The sequence below is a fragment of the Akebia trifoliata genome, chromosome 4 (genome assembly GCF_017979445.1).
Source record: "Akebia trifoliata isolate Shusen 1 chromosome 4, ASM1797944v1, whole genome shotgun sequence".
Taxonomy (NCBI): Eukaryota; Viridiplantae; Streptophyta; class Magnoliopsida; order Ranunculales; family Lardizabalaceae; genus Akebia; species Akebia trifoliata.
In genome coordinates, this window is record NC_141378.1 from 39,630,497 (window position 1) to 39,648,777 (window position 18,281).

Below are 18,281 nucleotides of genomic sequence, written 5' to 3' on the forward strand. Positions count from 1 at the left end.
AAACGTGGTAAACAGCGACCAGCCACAAAATCAGGAACTAAAAGTTAGAGAAGAATTGTAACATCATGTCCCGACTGGGAGCGATCCAGTAGTGAATCCCAACTCTCTAATTCCAATACTCCACCATTGTATATTATGTATCTGTTGCTTATTTTGATATATAAAATGAAATCCACGTTTAATGTTTCCATTTGATCAATTAAATTTGTATAAAAAGAGAATGTTATAGTAAGTAATGATGATCGATGTAATATGAGTTTTAAAATGTTTAGTTGCTCACCCCTGGCTATATGTACCAGTTAATCGTAGTTTCTTCTGTAAAATTTTGTATAGTTTAAAATGATTCAGTATGTTTATTTGTTCATGTTAAGAAGGGTTATTAGTAGAAATTGTTTGTTTCCTTACTGGGTAACCATTGTTACTCACTCATTCCTTCCTATTTTTTTAGCTTCAGAGCCTGCAGTTGGCGAGGGGGGCGTAGAACCAACGAGTGGGGATCATCTGGTGGGTCAGATAGACAATCAGAGTCCATCACTTGGTAAGTACTGGAGCTATATCCCTTAGTAGTGTCAATTCGTCTAGAGGTATTTTGGATTCTGTATTGAGTGTTAAGAATTTTGTTAGAGTGAGGAATCTCTATATAATCCTTTATATAATTTTTCTTCTTCCGCACTCTGATCTATCATACATTATTAGACGTATATAGGCTTCCGCTAGTATTATATTTTGTTTGTTTATATGCAGGATTATATGTCGTTTATCAGGTGCAGGTTAAACGCCTTGTAATGCTAACATAAACAGAGGAGACCATACCGAAATTTCGAGGTGCCACCTAGTACCTCAAGATCTGACATGGGGATTTGTGTTAGCGTTTGGCGGGGCGCCACAAAAAATCAGCCTATTCCAAAACTTCTAGCCCCATCAAAAGTGATTTACAAAAATTGCACGGTCCACGATTCTTCAACTTGTAAACTAGGGTTAGAAGTTTCAAAATGAGCTGATTTTTTGTGAGGATAATCTCTTCATCGTAGAGATCATCCTCACAAAAAATTTGCCTATTCCAAAACTTCTAACCCCATTAAAAGTGATTTACAAAAAATGTTTGGCACCAAACTTGGCAAACTTTAGGGCTGCTGAACCGCTCCCTACATATATATAAGGAGCGGTTCGGCAGCCCTAAAGTTTACCAAGTTTAGTGCCAAACATTTTTCAAAATATGGGTTAGAAGCTTTCGAATGAGTTGATTTTTTGTGAGGATGATCTCTATGATGAGGAGATCATCCTCACCAAAAATCAGCCTATTCCAAAATTTCTAACCCCATCAAAAGTGATTTACAAAAATTGGACGGTCCACGTTTCTTCAACTTGTAAACTAGGCTTAGAAGTTTCAAAATGAGCTGATTTTTTGTGAGGATGATCTCTTCACCGTAGAGATCATCCTCACAAAAAATTAGCCTATTCCAAAACTTCTAACCCCATCAAAAGTGATTTACAAAAAATGTTTGGCACCAAACTTGGCAAACTTTAGGGCTGCCGAACCGCTCCCTATATATATATATATATATATATATATATATATATATATATATATATATATATATATATATATAGGGTGGCGATCGCGGGCTAACTTTTTTGCGAACGGATTGGCTAACTTATTTTAACCGTTCGATAAAATGTAATCTGACGGCTAAGATCTAATCTCACACGAACGTTATAACATTTACGATTTTACAGCGCCGTCCCTAAAGTTATGAAAAATCTGTGCTTCCTCCCTCTCCTCTTTAAACCCGAGAGCTCTCTGGTTTCTGTTTTTTTCTCTCTTCGAAGAGCTCGCTGGTTCTCTCTTCTCACTCTCTCTGGCTCACTCGCTCTCGCTCTCACTCTCACTCTCTCTCTCACTCGCTCTCACTCTCTCTCACTCTCGCTGCCTCTCTCTCTCTCTATTCCTCGCTGAAACCCTCGCACGAACGGCTAACTCTCTCATTCTCTCTCGCTCTCTCTCTCACTCACTTTCTCTCACTCTCGCTGTCTCTCTCTCTCACTCTCGCTGCCTCTCTCATTCACTCTCGCTGCAACTCCATCTCACGAACTCGAACGGCTGCAAATCTCTCGCCCTATTTGACAGAACTGTAAGTTTTTTTCATTTTTTTTTTTTTTGGAAATTTCTCAAACACTATATGGAATTATTCTATGAACATGAATAATTTATTCATTCGTGAAGTCAAAAAAATCTAGAATTATTGTGATTTGATTTTCGATTTTATTTATTGTGATTTTAGTAAGAATTATTTGAAGACAATAAATCAGGAATTATTTAGGGTTTTTTTTTCTGATTTAATTTTTTGGGTTATTTATTTTCTAGCTGATGACCATGTTATGATTTTATTTGTTTAAGGTTTTTTTTTTCGATTTTATTTATTGTGATGCATTTGTTTCGAATCTGGATACTTATTTAAGAAAATTCTGATTTTTGATTTGGGTAGCTAAAAAAATCATTTTTTCTGACGAATTGAATCCAAATCGAGACACCCATTTCAGGAAAAACTGAATTTTTCTCTTGGTAGAGTTGATAGGAGATCTTGGTAGATAGAGTTGGTGAGTATTATTGGAAAGATGGTCAGAAGGTTTGAACCTTCTGAATCACAAACAATGAAAACCATAGAGCTGATGAGTCCCTTTACCCCTTGTGAATTATGTTTCTTTCATTAAGTTCCACTTGCCTCAAACATTAGTGCTAACTAGGTGCAGAGGCTAGGTATTGTTTAACCAATAGTAAAATTAAGAGCTAAAAGTCACGAGGTTTGAAGGTGCCAACTTGGTTAGTTTGTAAAGTCTGTGAGTGGTTGTGCTACAGACTTAGATTGAAACCCCACCTTCATTTGTTACCTATCAAAGAAGAAGTTGTAGGGGTTGTGCAAACTTGATTCTGCCTCGGAAGCATTGTTACTTGTTGTACTTTATAAGTGAACAAGTAATATAGTTTATCGTGGATTCAAGTCCAGCTTAGTAGCTTACCCATAAAAAAATGTTTGACCTTACATCACATAGAAAGACAAAAACTTGTATGTTACCTAAGCTGTGAAGGTTGAGGTGGTTCCCCACAAGCGATAAAAAATGAGTTGACTTGACTCTGAGCATGTCATCCTCTATCTTAGATATTGAGACTCAGCTTTAGTAATAGAATATCTTAGTGGTTGAAAGTTGGCACCATAAAACTAAAAACTTGACAAGGAGAGGTTCTAGATGGAAAACAAACCTCAACTTATCATAAGAAGCTTTTGTGCTTGTCTGCCATAATCTAGCATCAGGGGAGATAAGACATACACACAAGCCAAAAAAAGGGTGATTGAATCACGAACCTCCCAAATGTTCAAGAACAGAATGTGTCGCATCTCAAGAACATAGGTAAGAGGGCCTTTAATTGGTCTAACAATAGATTGAGTTTGATGTATGAGTGGACTTGTTCCTTTTGGAAGTTGCTTTCCAGATTTTGTAATCTGGTCTGCATCTAAGATGTCTATTTTGAGAGGTTTTAGGTGCTTGGGGAGAGAGATTCATATGAAACAAAATTGTTAATGCTGATGAAAACATGGGTCGAGTCCATTGAAGTCATCTCGATATTGTTTTCTCTATGATTCAGTGAATACCACCTAGAAGATCTCCTAGGCCAATATTAACCTGGCTGGGTGTTGCCAACCATTCCAAACCTATGTTATCCAAGTCATTGGGATAAGAGAAGTTAACAATGGATGTTAGTTTAGACCCTCCGTTGTTGTGAACCAAGAGTTAAGATTGGAGGTGAAGGCCTAACAACCTTCTATACACTTGTTTGTGTTGAACCATATGTTATTGTCGTTTTAATTGTTATTGATATTAAAACATACTTGTTATAGGAATAATTATAAGAACTCCTAAAATTTTGTGAAACCACTCACAATTGGTTTTGTCAGGTTTGCTATCAAAATGGGCAAGTTTTATGTTGTCTTTGTAGGGAGAAAGACCAGTATATTTTCCACTTGGGAAGAATGTCACCAGTATGTCGATAGATATCCGTCAGCTTGTCACAAATCATTTTCATCGTACGAGGAAGCCAGAATGCACTTTATCGAAGATAGTCGTAATCGTGATATAGTTGAAGAAGAATTCCATGAAGTAGAAGATCAATTCTATGACTTGAAGCAAGAATTCCATGAAGTGGAGCATGTGGAGTTTAAGAAAAAATCCAATGTATTCAAGAGATTTCATGTAATTTGTATAATTATTTTCATATTGTCTTTGTTCATGGGTATGTATTTTCTTTGAACTTAATAGTTTTTAGGAGAATAATTGATTTTGGATCTTGATGATTGTAAGAAAGAAAAAACTAGATAATATATAAAACTACTATGAGTGTTCTTTGACCATCTTTCTCTAGTTTGACTAAATATAGCAAAATATGTTTCACCAGCCATTAGTAATTTCAAGGTACATAGTTATAATTTACAATTTCCTATATGTTGTGTTGGAAGTTTATCACTTTGCATTGGAAAGATCTCCATGATAGCTTTCTAATTAATACATTGTCAAGGTAAATCAATTTATGGAATGACTTTCAAAATGATTGGCCATTGAACTCCCAAATTTAAAGGGAGTGATTTTTAATCATTTGACCGTGACTATCTTAATCCTTGAAATTAGCTACATAATGTTGGAGTATAGAGGATTTGCTCTTGCACTATGAGGCAAGAATGATTTTGTTTTAAAGATTACAGCCGGGAAGAACTTGGAAAATTGAAGTTGCCCTCTCTATGTTGTGACACCAACTTTTTACTTTTTCAAAATCTGAAGTAGCGCACTTTGCAATGTGACACTGCCCCACATATGAATATATTGGGTAGCGTTCAAGGGCAAACTTTTTTAGCAAACTTTTTGGCAAAACATTTTTCAAAACATGGGTTAGAGGTTTTGGAATGGGCTGATTTTTTGTGAGGATGATCTCTACGGTGAGGAGATCATCCTCACCAAAAATCAGCTCATTCCAAAACTTTTAACCCATGTTTACCAGTTGAAAAATCGTGGACCGTCCATTTTTGTAAACTGTTTTTGATGGGGTTAGAAGTTTTGGAATGGGCTGATTTTTGGTGATGATGATATCCTCACCGTATAGATCATCCTGACCAAAAATCAGCCCATTCCAAAACCTCTAACTCATGTTTTGAAAAATGTTTTGCCAAAAAGTTGGCCATTGAACGCCCCCCGAATATATTAGAAGGCGATACCAAAACGATTATATTTATTTACCAAAATTATTAAATATAACTAATTAAACAGCTCGAGTTTCTAACCCACAATTACTTGAATTTCTAGGTAGACTTAGTAGTTTTATAAGGGTTGAGTAACAAATGAGGAAATTCATTTAACAGGAGTCTTGAGAACAGAAATTAACTGCCTTTGAATTTGATCTTGTGGCCAAATTTTTCCAAAACAAATGAAATAGAGAGATAAACTAATTCGCCAAAACACACCCTCTTTTAACACCCTGCAACTCCTGTTATTCACATCAATTCTTTCTCATCGTCCTTTTGGAAATTTAGCCCAAGACTATTGACTGGAGGCCAAGGGGGCGAGCTCATTAATAGCTCCATAGAGTTTTAAATTCTACATGTTGCGGTTGTAATTGAATTAGGCGATGGTGGTGGAGCTGTTCCAATAGGGCCTTCCCTAACTTGAAAGATGCCTCTAGATCATCATCTGCGCCAATAAACCCTTCTGCATACCAATACCTTAGCAAAATTTGTAATTCTATTTGGCATGAATCAAATAATAAGAAGTATAAGATGCAATCCATGACCACCTGTGGAGTAATAAGACCTCTCAGATTTGGGGAATAAGCTATATCACCAGACTCTTCTAAAATCAAATCCAATTTTTCCTCATATGACAAATCAGACATTTTCTCGAAAACAACACGTGAATGGTATTTTAGGTCAGTAGAAGAAAGTGCTAAAACCTTGGAAGAATTTCCTCTCCTGCTGAAAATTGGAATTCCCATCCTTTCCAAATCATCGAATTCCCAATGACCATCATGAACCAATAGGAAGCTTCGATTTTCTAAGCAAGCACGTATTCTATCTGAGACTACACCCTCATCGTAATCATCATCATCACTAGCCATAGGAGGAGGAGGAGGAGGAAACACAAAAAGACCCAATGTCTCAGCTACTCGCAGTTGGAACTTCTTCCGACTACTTAGAAAATCATTTCTTCTATTTGGGTTTGTAACCACCCATATCAACATCTCAAAGAGCTTGCAGTCCATTGCTCTCTTCACCGCATACTTCAAAACCCTCTCTCCACAAACCTACAAAACCAAAACATAGAACTTTGACAGTGAAACTGAATGTGTATATATATAAAAAATGACGAACAAAAACAAAAAAGTTATAAATAGGAAATCATGTTTGTGTTTATCTTTATTCAGAATAAATAAAAAGATCACCTCTATATTTCCGACATCCTCCATTGGTTGCCTATGGTTGCTGTGACCAATTGACATATCTCCTCCAGCTTATCTGTTAGAATGTGAATGTGATGTCACACCAGCCTTCATCCTCTGCCTTTCAAGGCTGTTGGATATGGAACGCTGAAGGTGCTCTGATCCTCCATCTTTATTGGCTAGTGCTGCCTTAAGACTAGCAATCTGAATAGTAATTAAAAAACAAACAGAATTGACCGTTAAAAGCATTAAAGCACGAGATGATGAGATGTTTCTAACATTTTTTTTTTTTGATAAGCTGGACTTGAACCCACACCCTCAAAGTTGTTCTGCAATGTGCCAAATCAACTGAGCTATGGGTCTAAGCCCTCGGGATGTTTCTAACATGATAAAGCAAAAGTTTTGGAGGACAAGGGCAGCATAAAAACCTGTTCTTTGAGCTCTTTCACATCTCCACTTTCTTTATTTAATTTAGCAGCACCAAGCCCAACAGTTGCTACCCGCTCACCTATATAATATGTACAAACATCAGTGTCTTGGCTTGCCCACCTATATAATAATTAAAACCCAAAAAAAGGATTAGAAAAAAATCAAATTTCTTATACCCAAGAAAAATAAAACATTAAGTTGATCTTACCAAGGGAATCTGATGTTGATAAAACAGGGCAGTTGCACTAATTGAGAGTGACTGCTACGGTCATTGAGGGCAGTTGCACTAATTGCACGATTCTTTAGTCCAATATTCATCAGTTCAATAACATCTGATGTTGATGAAACAGGTACAAGGTTTGCATTTGGTACATTGAGTCCATTCTGAGAATTGTTGCAAATTTCTAATGTGTTTATGGGTTAAGGTACCTCAAGAAAGAAGAGTGACCTGGAGTAAAAGTGAAATCTATAAATAAACAAATTAATGTCATAAAGGATATCTTCTAAGGCTATCTGCACGCATTCTGCAGCGGCCCTTAAACCTCCAGCAGCGGCAGATGAGGCTAATGCATGTCTCTTCACAAGAAGAGCAAAGGACTCTGTCTGCTTCGTAGTCCAAATGACAAGCTCAGATGCATATGTTGTCTCCTTACCAAAAATAGTAGAAGAATCACTAACGGCTTGAGCAATGGCCAAGAATACTAGCTTTGAGAGGGCAGCAGTATATGCTCCTCCATATGAAGTGCTTGATGGACGAAGACTTCGCATGTTATATTGAAACCTTTGGAAATGTGCATTAAGCAGCAACTCATGAGCACGGGGACCGTCTCCAAGTCTTTTAAGAGCTGAAACAACAGCCCGAAGTTGAAAACCACAGGTAGAAGGTTGGCACATAGCTTAGGATAGCTGGTCGGCTAATTTTTGTCGGCGTTCAGTAATAGCAGACGGTAGTGAGATAAGTGTTGTAGGGCTCAATGTTTTGTTTTCTTTTGCTTCTGCAGCTAATTGTTTTCCTTCATCTAGGGCAGCTAAAGCTTCGTCTACTCCCCTCTCAGCTAACAAAACATCAAGTAGATAGCAGTTTTCTACTGACCACTTTTCTATGTCAGAAGTTTCTGTGTCCTCAGACTTAGAGTTGCCTACGTAGATAGCAGATTTCTAATGGAAAGAAGCTCTCCCTCTAGATCCGATATCTCCTTTGACGTGCTGTCAAATACAAAGAATACATATTACACAACGTGTAAATGTCATAAATCACAATACATTACACAAAAAATCGCAATAATTGTTCAGAAGCTTAAGCTCCATTTGTGTAACAGATAATTTTACACTACAGATGCAAATTTTACAAACATCAGAAAACCATGAGTTTGTTTCATCGAGAAACACTGAATTTGTGGAAATTTTATATGCCAAAGACACTAAATCTGGAAAAACAGCTACTAGATTTTAGACTGTCAGTTGGTTTTCCAAGAAAATAATGACATCATTTTCACCTTTGATCTCTTATTCTCTACTTTTTCTTCAACCCCCACCCCTACAACACTTCTCTCAACCACCACAATTGCCACCATGTCACATCGCTGCTGCCACCACCACCACCACCAATGCCATTTTCACCATAATGGCAGAACTCTATTTGTTTTGTAATTACGATCCAACTCATATCCCAACACTAGTGGGCCTGAACCTCTTAAACCATCAAGTCTGGCGCATAGATCTTACTATTAGCATTAATACTTTACTCAACCAAACCATCATCAATCATGAAGGATGAGAGAGTTTCTCTCTGAGCATCTGCACTCTGATAAGCAAGACTCATGTTTATTAAAACATCACATAATGTACAAAACCTATTTCAATCATGTATGGAGAACTATGAATTGCATCCCAAGATTGGCAGCCTTACAAAGTACAAGGAATCAGAAATGCGTGTTAATAAACCATTACAGAGATGAACTTTACCTGGAGATGATCTCCAATTTTTGCAGTAGTCTGTCCAATACTAGATATACGGGAATCCAGCCTGGAATGGCACGACCAGAAGTAAATTGAAATCATAAAATTAAGACACATAAATGAAGTTCTGGAATCAAACCCAATAAAACTTCTCCAAGTGTCTAACTCAATGGAGATGCCTCATGATCACTTTCCATGTCCTGACCCAATTCTTGAATATCATTATTATCTGTTAAAAAAGAAAAATTATATATAAGACTTTACAATAAAAATAAATGTTTTCAAGCGATATTTTTTCTTACAAAGATAATTTCACTTACCTTGGGTTGTAGAACATGTCCGCTTTTTATATGGATTTATAGGACATATTCGTTTATCGTGTCTGAATGCTTTACATGATGCACACTTTCGTTTCTTCTTTTGTTGGCTTAACTCGATACTACTTTTTAATCTACCTGTACATTCAACCTTTCCTTTTCCCTTCTCATCTTTCTTCCTACCCTTTGTTTGCGAGACATTCGGGTCCAAAAGTAACAACTGTGATGCATCAACTACAGCTGGGGATGCATCAACTACAACTTCATGTTCTAACATTTCATCGCATCGAATTTCAGAAAGTTTTTTGGATAGTTCATTTAAGGTATTCGTGAAGATTTCATATCTCTTCATTGAAGTTGATGCAAAACTAGCTAATGTAGTAGCTTGTTGACACATATTGCCAAATCTTAACGCAATTGGCGGTTCTTTCCCATCGATCATTACTTCTGAATCCATCACCCTAAATTTGTTGGCCCCTTTCATCCATCTTCCAAGAATGAAGTGTGACGGTATACTATCAATGTCTAGACGGAAAAACACCTTTAGAAAATGCCGACATATTATTCCAAAAAATTCAAATTTCTTACATTCACATGCACCCTCGTAAGTATCCAAATTTAACTTCAACACAAACTCCTCGGACTTACCAAACTTAGTTGCCACTCGATACATATGAAATCCATCATTGATTCCCATTTCTTCAACTTTAAATCGATTCACTTGGAGCCATTCTTCCCTGAGTTTCTGAAATATAGTTCTAGTATACACTGTTGCAGCATGTTTAAGAAGTAATTCATCATTCTTCACACATCGAAACTTGTGTTCTGATTTAAAATCTTCATCGGTCTCATATGTAACAAGTTTTTTCAATGCTTCCTCATACTTGATTACAAATTCTCTCAGATTTTTTTTCCATGTAACAAACCCGTCAAAGAATGCATTAATACTCTCACTACGACTAGTAGTATTCATGCCAGCAAAAAAGAAACCCCGATTATAAACTGGCACCCAAGACTCCCGCAAATGAAATAATTGTTCAAGCCATTCATTTCCTTCCAATCCATGCTCTACTATTAAGTTCTTCCAATTCTTTTCAAACTCTTCTCCCGTGTATGTCGACCAAATGCACCTCTCTAATTTGCTTTTGAAATCACAAGTTTCAAAATATTGATAAGCCAATTTCTCAGGAAACTTCTTCATGATGTGCCAAATGCAAAGACGATGACGTGTGTTAGGAAAAACTTTGGCAATCGCATTCCTCATTGCCAAATCCTGGTCGGTGATCATCGATATTGGGTGACGTCCTCCCATAGCCTTGAGCCAAGTCTCAAATAACCATATGAAGGTCGTCTCTATCTCATCTTGTAGAAGAGCACACCCAAATTGTATAGACTGAAAGTGGTGGTTTACTCCAGTAAATGGAGCGAACGGCATATCATATTTATTTGTCCGATAAGTCGTGTCGAATGTCACCACATCACCAAAATATTCATACGACAATCTAGACCTTGCATCCACCCAAAAGAAATTTGTTGCCCTCATCTCATCATCGCATTGTATTGCATAAAAGAATTGTAGATTTTCAGCCTGTTTTGTTATGAAGTAATTCAATACTGACTATGCATCCCCTACCTCCAACTCCCTATGCCTAACATTCCTCAAGTGATTGTAACAGTCCCTACCATCAAAGCCAATTAGATCTCCGCCAAGAATAGTTGACACTTTAGTGATTTGAATATTTTCTCTTTTGAATGTTTCCACTAGATCCTTGGCTACTGTTGGCATACAACGGTTTGATTTCATCATCATTCTCTTCGATGGTGTGACTACCTTATGATTATGGCTATCGTCGAAAACGGACACTTTCCATTTTGCGGTCCATTTGTAATCGTGCGTAACACGCATCATAGCCTTACATCCACATTTAACAGTTGAAGAACTTCTTCTGATTATCTGATTTGCTTTTTCATTCACATTTGTTGCTTCAACCTCTTTTTCTTTCGCCTTATAATTGCCTTGATGCATGCAAACATATGTCACTCCAGTTATCTCGTTTGAACCTCGTCGACACCTAGAAGTTGTTAGAATACGAATAGAAAATCCTTCTTGATGCCCGTAATCTTCATAATACTTCTTGGCTTCTTCAATTGAATCGAAGATCATCCCAACATACGGTATATCCAACTTTGCAACATTTTTTATAGGACTCTGGCAATCAACACGTTCTCCACTATCTACTTGGATTCTCGATGAAGATTCCATAGTTTCACCAATAGTTGCTTCCCCACACTTGTCAACGCCAATCGTATCCATGAAATATTTTCACTGATACATTAAATCACAATCAATGCATTAAAGGAATATTTTTCTTAGGTACCCAACAAATTCAGAATTTTCACAAATAAAATTTAACGTCCACAATGCTGTCAACTATGGCAAGATGAGTCTCCTTTGGTATGTTGTTTACACCATTGAGTTTATCTGGGTCACAGATCAATTGTATTTATTTACTCTGCACTTTTCAATTTCCCACTCACTGTTAATGAAACTAAGGCACAAACAAACTTGGTAATTTAATTTGTACATCAATTTAGTTTAAATTTTCATTGCATAATTAACAGATATTTTAGACAAATTTACAAAATGAATTAAACAACTGATACAAACTATAAAAAAATTACAAATCAATGGTTCTCCACAAAGTTAAGCATTTAGACAATTTTAAAATGGGGTTTCACATGGATAACAATTAAGAATTTAATTTAAACACTAGAACTACAATCTTCTCAATAGAGTTATTTCAAATAATTCTTACTAAAATCACAAATTCCAAAAAAAAAAAAAATGAAAAAAACTTACAGTTCTGTCAAATAGGGCGAGAGATTTGCAGCCGTTCGAGTTCGTGAGATGGAGTTGCAGCGAGAGTGAATGAGAGAGGCAGCGAGAGTGAGAGAGAGAGACAGCGAGAGTGAGAGAGAGTGAGTGAGAGAGAGAGCGAGAGAGAATGAGAGAGTTAGCCGTTCGTGCGAGGGTTTCAGCGTGGAATAGAGAGAGAGAGAGGCAGTGAGAGTGAGAGAGAGTGAGAGCGAGAGAGAGTGAGAGCGAGAGCGAGAGCGAGTGAGCCAGAGAGAGTGAGAAGAGAGAACCAGCGAGCTCTTCGAAGAGAGAAAAAAACAGAAACCAGAGAGCTCTCGGGTTTAAAGAGGAGAGGGAGGAAGCACAGATTTTTCATAACTTTAGGGACGGCGCTGTAAAATCGTAAATGTTATAACGTTCGTGTGAGATTAGATCTTAGCCGTCAGATTACATTTTATCGAACGGTTAAAATAAGTTAGCCAATCCGTTCGCTAAAAAGTTAGCCCGCGATCGCCACCCATATATATATATGTGTGTGTGTGTGTGTGTGTGTGTGTGTGTGTGGGAGCCGTTTGGAGGCCCTAAACAGATCCAAGCTCTTTGACAAGTTTTTAAGGGACATTGGATCTGGCAGATCCAACGATCTCAAAAAGTCTGACAATTTTAAAGAGAAAAGTTTAGATAATTAAAGATTGGCCCCTATTCATTTTTTCTTTAAAATATCCCTCCCTACACTTTTCTCTTACTTTCTCTCTCTCTCTCTCTCTCTCTCAAGTTACAGAAAGGAGATCAGGGGATTCAATCAAGGGTTTTGTCAAGATTTTCGAAAATCTTCATCGTCTTCACCACCCTTGTCAAGAATTTTGAATGAAATTGTCGTCTTCACTTCTCTCGTCTTCTTCACACTCTCTCACTCGAACAAAACCTGAGAGAGATCAGACCTCTGTCTCTCTCGCAAACATCTCCTTCGCTCATCTTCTTCGCGCAAAGCTCCAAAGTGATTTCCACTGTACAGGTATCTCTTTAGCCTTCATTGTTGGAATGGTGGTGTACTTTAATAATGTTGCTTATTTCAAGAAATCCCAACTATGGTCAACGGTATTATGGCTTTATCTTGAGCTTTATGAGTTACACACTTCTACTGATTTACCTAAGTGATGTGCTTTAATGATAGATTTTTCATGTGTAAGCTAAAGTACTTGCTTTCAACTTTGCCTTGTCTTCACAAATCATCTCTGCTTGGAGAATTTCTCTTAATTAATTATGCAATAATGCATAGTTTTAAGTTTTCAAATGTTTTCTCCATTTTCCATGTGTTTCAATTATGATAATCTGTTCTTCTTTAGATATTGTTCTTCCTTTCGTTATTGATGAGATCCATGTCCTCTTCTTTGGGTTCGATCATCGTTGTCCAAGAATGAATCACCCATTTTGTGTAAACCAATGCTAGTCGAAGTTTTAATCTTCGAAAAAAAAAAAACTAGTCGGAATAATATTTTATGAACCTGACATATAGGGATGGACCAGTTTCTATGATCAGATAAAATTCATTGTTGATGGGCAGTGGAGGACGAATCCCCAGAAAGAGTCAGTAACTAGTGGTATCATATAGAACGATATCCTCAGAGTGGATAGGTGATATGGCTTTGGAGAAGAAGACACTCAGTCGCCTACCAAGGTATCCATTACTTGTATTATGAAATGATTTGAGATCTACAACTAATATGTTATTTCTTGCTTTCCTGCTCTGCTAAATAGGCATAAACCAGAAAGTTAGATCTCGCTATACATAAGTTCTATGGCGTCTTTATCAAAAAGTGTACACTTCTTATGGCATGAACATGAACTGGACTTGGCTGCAAGTTGTCTAGCCCCAGAGCATCACTAAGAATGTCGAATTTCCTTAGTATGAAGTGGAGGACTCAATTGCATAGTCTGGCACCAACAAGCCTTTGTTCTCACCTGCAATAATTCCTAATGGTTCTTCCATGTCTTTTCATGCTTATTTAGAGTATGTAATTCTCTTTAAGATAGCAACTTTGGAAGCTTCATCAGCTGTTGGTGTAATATTGTGACTTTTTTTTTTATGAAGCTAAGAGTACATTTTGAAAAGGGTTAATTCCCAAATAATTATCGAAGTTTTTGATATTTCCAAAATGTTGACACAACTATAATGTAATGTTGACAAAATGTTAATAAATTGTCAATATTACGTGATGACTTTGTCAGCATTAGCAACATTTCAAAAATATCAATATTATGTGATGACTTTGTCAACGTTAGCAACATTTCGAAAATATTAATAACTTTTGTAATTATTTGGTAATTTATCTTTACTGTTAAAACATAAAAATGAATTTTTTTTAAACCAATTTGTAACCTGAAGTGAATTTGTTTTGGTATGTTTTAAATACCAAAACAGACTATTTTGATCTTATGAGAAGACACCAAATATCCTTCTGGCTTGAAACAAAAAACCTCACATGAATACCATTTTCAGAGTTTGGAAATCCTATATCACAAGCTTTCAAGAGAGTCTCAAATCACAAATTATGTAAAAAAAATTACAATTTTAATATGATAAGACCTTGATAATCATTCTAAGTTACCAAACGTACGTATTTAACTAATCCTCATCGTCATCAAAGCCTTATCCCAAAAAATTTAGAATCTGCTAATATTAGCAACATTAGTGTGAAAACAGCCCTGAAACTTCAAGTTATTTTGATGTCTCGTAGTAACAATGCCGCCATAAAGCCATATCTCATTGCTTCCCAGTCACTTAGCTTCTCATTTTCAAGTCCTACAACTAAGTTGTTGTCTTCCAATATCTTCCAATTCCTCACCAACGTCGCATCTCTCAACATACTTGTCATTTTCATCCATTTTTGCTGTTACACCTTCTATGTTTTGTCGATTGTTCTCCTAGGCCTCATTAACAGCATATGTTGCTTGAACCTTTGATGCCATTATGTAAAGTTGGATACTTGGATGTTGGTATTTACTATCCATATGCACGGGATGTTGTATATAATTCAGTTCAGGGAAATAAGGATTTTTTTCACCAAACAAGATGCAATATTGATTTAAGAACATGGGTACAACACGGGTACATTACGATTTAGGAATATGGGTTACTTCAGGGGCATTTTGCCTTCTGATTATAAATGATGAAATAAATAAATTAATTAAGATGATCCAAATGATCCTCCAAAAAGAGTCTTTGCACTTGTCCTGGATTGCGAGGTTTCCAAACAAGGATAGAACCCTCTGGATCAGTATAAAACAAAGCCTTATCCTAAAGATTCAGGATTCAATATACTATATGAAAGAATGGAAAACTTTGACAGGGTTGGAAAAACTTAGTCGCCAAAATAAACCAAAATTTAGATGATCTAGGAATAATATTTTCTTCCGATAATTAAATTTAAAAAAAAAAAACCCACTGCTGGTTCTAATAGATTTACTCCATGAAATATAAGTTTGAAAGAATGCAAATTTTTTCTTTATTTCTAAAATTGATAAAAAGTATGGTGGATTATTATGGTAAAATACCTTGGCTTTTGGAATTGTTTTCACTTCAAATTTGCTCTTCCACATATGAAGCATTTGGTCATGGACGACTATAGATCGAATCTCGTATCCCAGTTGAACAAAGGTTCAGGAACAAAAAGATGTGCATTAATATGACTTTCATCCCTTATGGAAAGACCCCCACAGCAGATTACCAAGAATGTATATGCGAACATGACTTTCATGACTTGTAGAATAGAACAACCGACAAAAGATTACCATGATTGTGGTAACTTGCTGTATATGAGGGATTTTGTTATAACTTGAGAGAGAGAGAGTGTGGAAAACACGACGATTTCTTTGGAGCTTTGTGCGAAGGAGATGCTTGCGAGAGAAATAGAGGTCCGATCTCTCTCGGGTTTCGTTCAAGTGAGAGAGTGTGAAGAAGAAGAGGGTGGTGAAGATAACGATTTCATTTGAAATTTGTAACGAGGGTGGTGAAGACAACGAAGATTTTCAAAAATCTTGATGAAACCCTTGTTCGAACCCTGATTTCCTTTCTGTAACGTGAGAGAGAGAGAGAGAGAGAGAGAGAGAGAAAGTAAGAGAAAAGTGTAGAGATGGATATATTAAAGAAAAAAAACCAATGAACAGGGGCCCGTCTTTAATTATGTAAACTTTTCTCTTTAAAACCGTCAAACATTTTGAGACCGTTGGATTTGCCAAGATCTAACGTCCTTAAAAACTTGGCAAAGAGCTTGGATTTGTTTAGGACCTCCGAACGGTTCCCTATATATATATATGATTGTTATATCTGGGTTTCATACATATAAGATTGGTTACGTGTTTCACCACATCCAATTGATGACACTTTTTTTAATCCTGAGAGGGTGGCTCAATGACATTTTTTAATCCAGTAAGCGATGAGAGTACGTAGGTTGTGTGTTCAATACCCAATATGAGCAATATTTCCTTGGGGCCATTCGCGGGGGTGTTCCCTAACTTATTCAGTGCGTGTGATGTGCGAGCGTTGCATGTACTCGGGGGAGGGTCCCATATGCCTTGATTCTGGTCCTGGCTCATCCGGTTCCCCTAGTCATACGTAAGTCCAAACACCACCATAATCAAATTAAAAAAAATATTATTTTAATTTTTATATCATTTTATTGGATTTTTTTAATGCTTTCAAAAGAATAATGTTTTACCAAATACCCTTAGATGCTTATTCCCAAAGTGTATTTACCTTTAGGGCACATGTTAACAAAACCACATTTTATTTATTTGTAAAGTTGTCTCATTTGTATTTGATGACATTTTATGTTTATAATCATTACATATGAATATGATATGAACTTATTGGTTGATTTTCAAATGTCTATTTATTTATTGTTTTAGGTAAATTGTTATTCCAAAATCATATATAATAAAATATATCTTTATTTTTTTTAGTAATTAAGTTTAAATTTTTAATAATAAAGTTTATTTTCTATGCTTAAACTTATGGATTGGAGTACGAAGGAATATGGTGCATAATTGATCATTTAATTGTGCTTAATGCATAGGAGTTAGGATACATATTAAATTTTTATTTATTAATCATTTTTTTTATTATTAAAATATATGTTATTTGGAAGCAGGTTTATAAGATCTCGTAACAAAAAAAAAACAAAAAAACTAAATACAAGTTCTTAGGTTAATTTGGTCGATACTCCGACTCTTGTTTTTATTTGGTGGGTCGGTTCGGTTATAATTATGGTCCATTCCTACAAGGATATGTAATCAGCTTGAAAACAATGGGTATGTCAAATATATTCATAAACTTGGAGGGGCATATCTAAATTACCTTAATGAATCATGACTCATGACAGGGGCGGAGCCAGGATTTTCTTCTAGTAGGGAAAAATTATGGTTAATTGTAAGGGTAGAACCAGGATTTTGTTTTCGTGAGGGTAATTATGAACTCATTAATAATATTAAATTTTGATTTTTAAAATATACAAAAAATAACTTTTACATATGTATTTTTGATAATTTGACACTAATAAAAAATATAAACTCGTAATATATACACAAAATTTTCACATCATTTAAAAAAAACAATCCAATCACTGATACATATACATAAATCTTCACAATTGTTCTCATCGAGTTTTCATATTTTGAAAACGTTTAATGATCATCTCATTGTCAATGGTATCAAACACATTTTTCTCGATATAGGTAATCAAGAAATCATTCATCTATTGATTTCCCATTCGGTTACCTAATCAATTTTTTACTATGTTCATTGTTGAAAATGTTCTTTCAACGGTTGCAATTGTTATTGGTAGTATCAAAGCTAGTTTCACAATCAAATACATCAATTGATATACAATAATTTTTTTGTCTCAATTAACTTTTCTGTAAGGTCACCAATTCCTTTAAGAGCTAAAAATTCATTATTAGAGCACACATCAAGTATATAAGTTTTAAGTTGATTATCAAGTGTCATGAGTTCCACGTTAAAAAATTTTGATGGGTAAAATTAAACAAGAATAATCAACTTATCCTTATTAAAAGTAGATAATGAATCACATGGATTCAAGTATGCCACACAAAAAAGTAACTCTGTGTTTCCCCCCGTAAAATGATTGTTAAGCTTTTGAAGTTGCAAATCTAATACTGTATAAAATAATTTAACATGATAATTGTGTAGATTGGGGACTTGTTCAACATTACCTCGTGGCCG

The 18,281-nt window shown here is 35.8% G+C and overlaps 2 protein-coding genes across 3 annotated transcripts; both read right to left on the reverse strand.

The window, feature by feature from the left end:
• Positions 1-5,401: 5,401 nt before the first annotated feature.
• Positions 5,402-7,310, reverse strand: LOC147404937 (uncharacterized). Of its 2 annotated transcripts, none has more exons than XM_086437780.1 (4): positions 7,116-7,310; positions 6,907-6,986; positions 6,482-6,682; positions 5,402-6,343 (listed from the first exon to the last, which is right to left on the reverse strand). In XM_086437780.1, the coding sequence occupies exons 3-4, from the start codon at positions 6,536-6,538 to the stop codon at positions 5,615-5,617; spliced, it is 786 nt and encodes a 261-aa protein (XP_086293906.1). In that variant the 5' UTR covers positions 6,539-6,682; positions 6,907-6,986; positions 7,116-7,310; the 3' UTR covers positions 5,402-5,614. The 2 variants fall into 2 exon arrangements, with proteins under 2 accessions (XP_086293906.1, XP_086293907.1); XM_086437781.1 differs by having other exon boundaries at positions 6,907-7,027.
• Positions 7,311-8,878: 1,568 nt separating this feature from the next.
• On the reverse strand, positions 8,879-11,497 carry LOC147404938 (protein FAR1-RELATED SEQUENCE 5-like). The gene is made up of 2 exons (XM_086437938.1): positions 10,817-11,497; positions 8,879-10,771 (listed from the first exon to the last, which is right to left on the reverse strand). Exons 1-2 carry the CDS (start codon positions 11,495-11,497, stop codon positions 9,179-9,181), a joined length of 2,274 nt encoding a protein of 757 aa, XP_086294064.1. The 3' UTR covers positions 8,879-9,178.
• Between the last annotated feature and the right edge of the window lie 6,784 nt (positions 11,498-18,281).

Bases quoted from the DNA above. Each gene is read 5' to 3' on its own strand.
- LOC147404937 (XM_086437780.1), bottom strand. From the start codon at position 6,538: ATGTCAATTGGTCACAGCAACCATAGGCAACCAATGGAGGATGTCGGA. The intron at 6,344-6,481 runs GTGATCTTTTTA...TTGGTTTTGTAG, and splicing joins AGGATGTCGGAAATATAGAG to GTTTGTGGAGAGAGGGTTTT.
- LOC147404938 (XM_086437938.1), bottom strand. From the start codon at position 11,497: ATGGATACGATTGGCGTTGACAAGTGTGGGGAAGCAACTATTGGTGAA. The intron at 10,772-10,816 runs GTAGGGGATGCA...ATAACAAAACAG, and splicing joins TTAGGCATAGGGAGTTGGAG to GCTGAAAATCTACAATTCTT.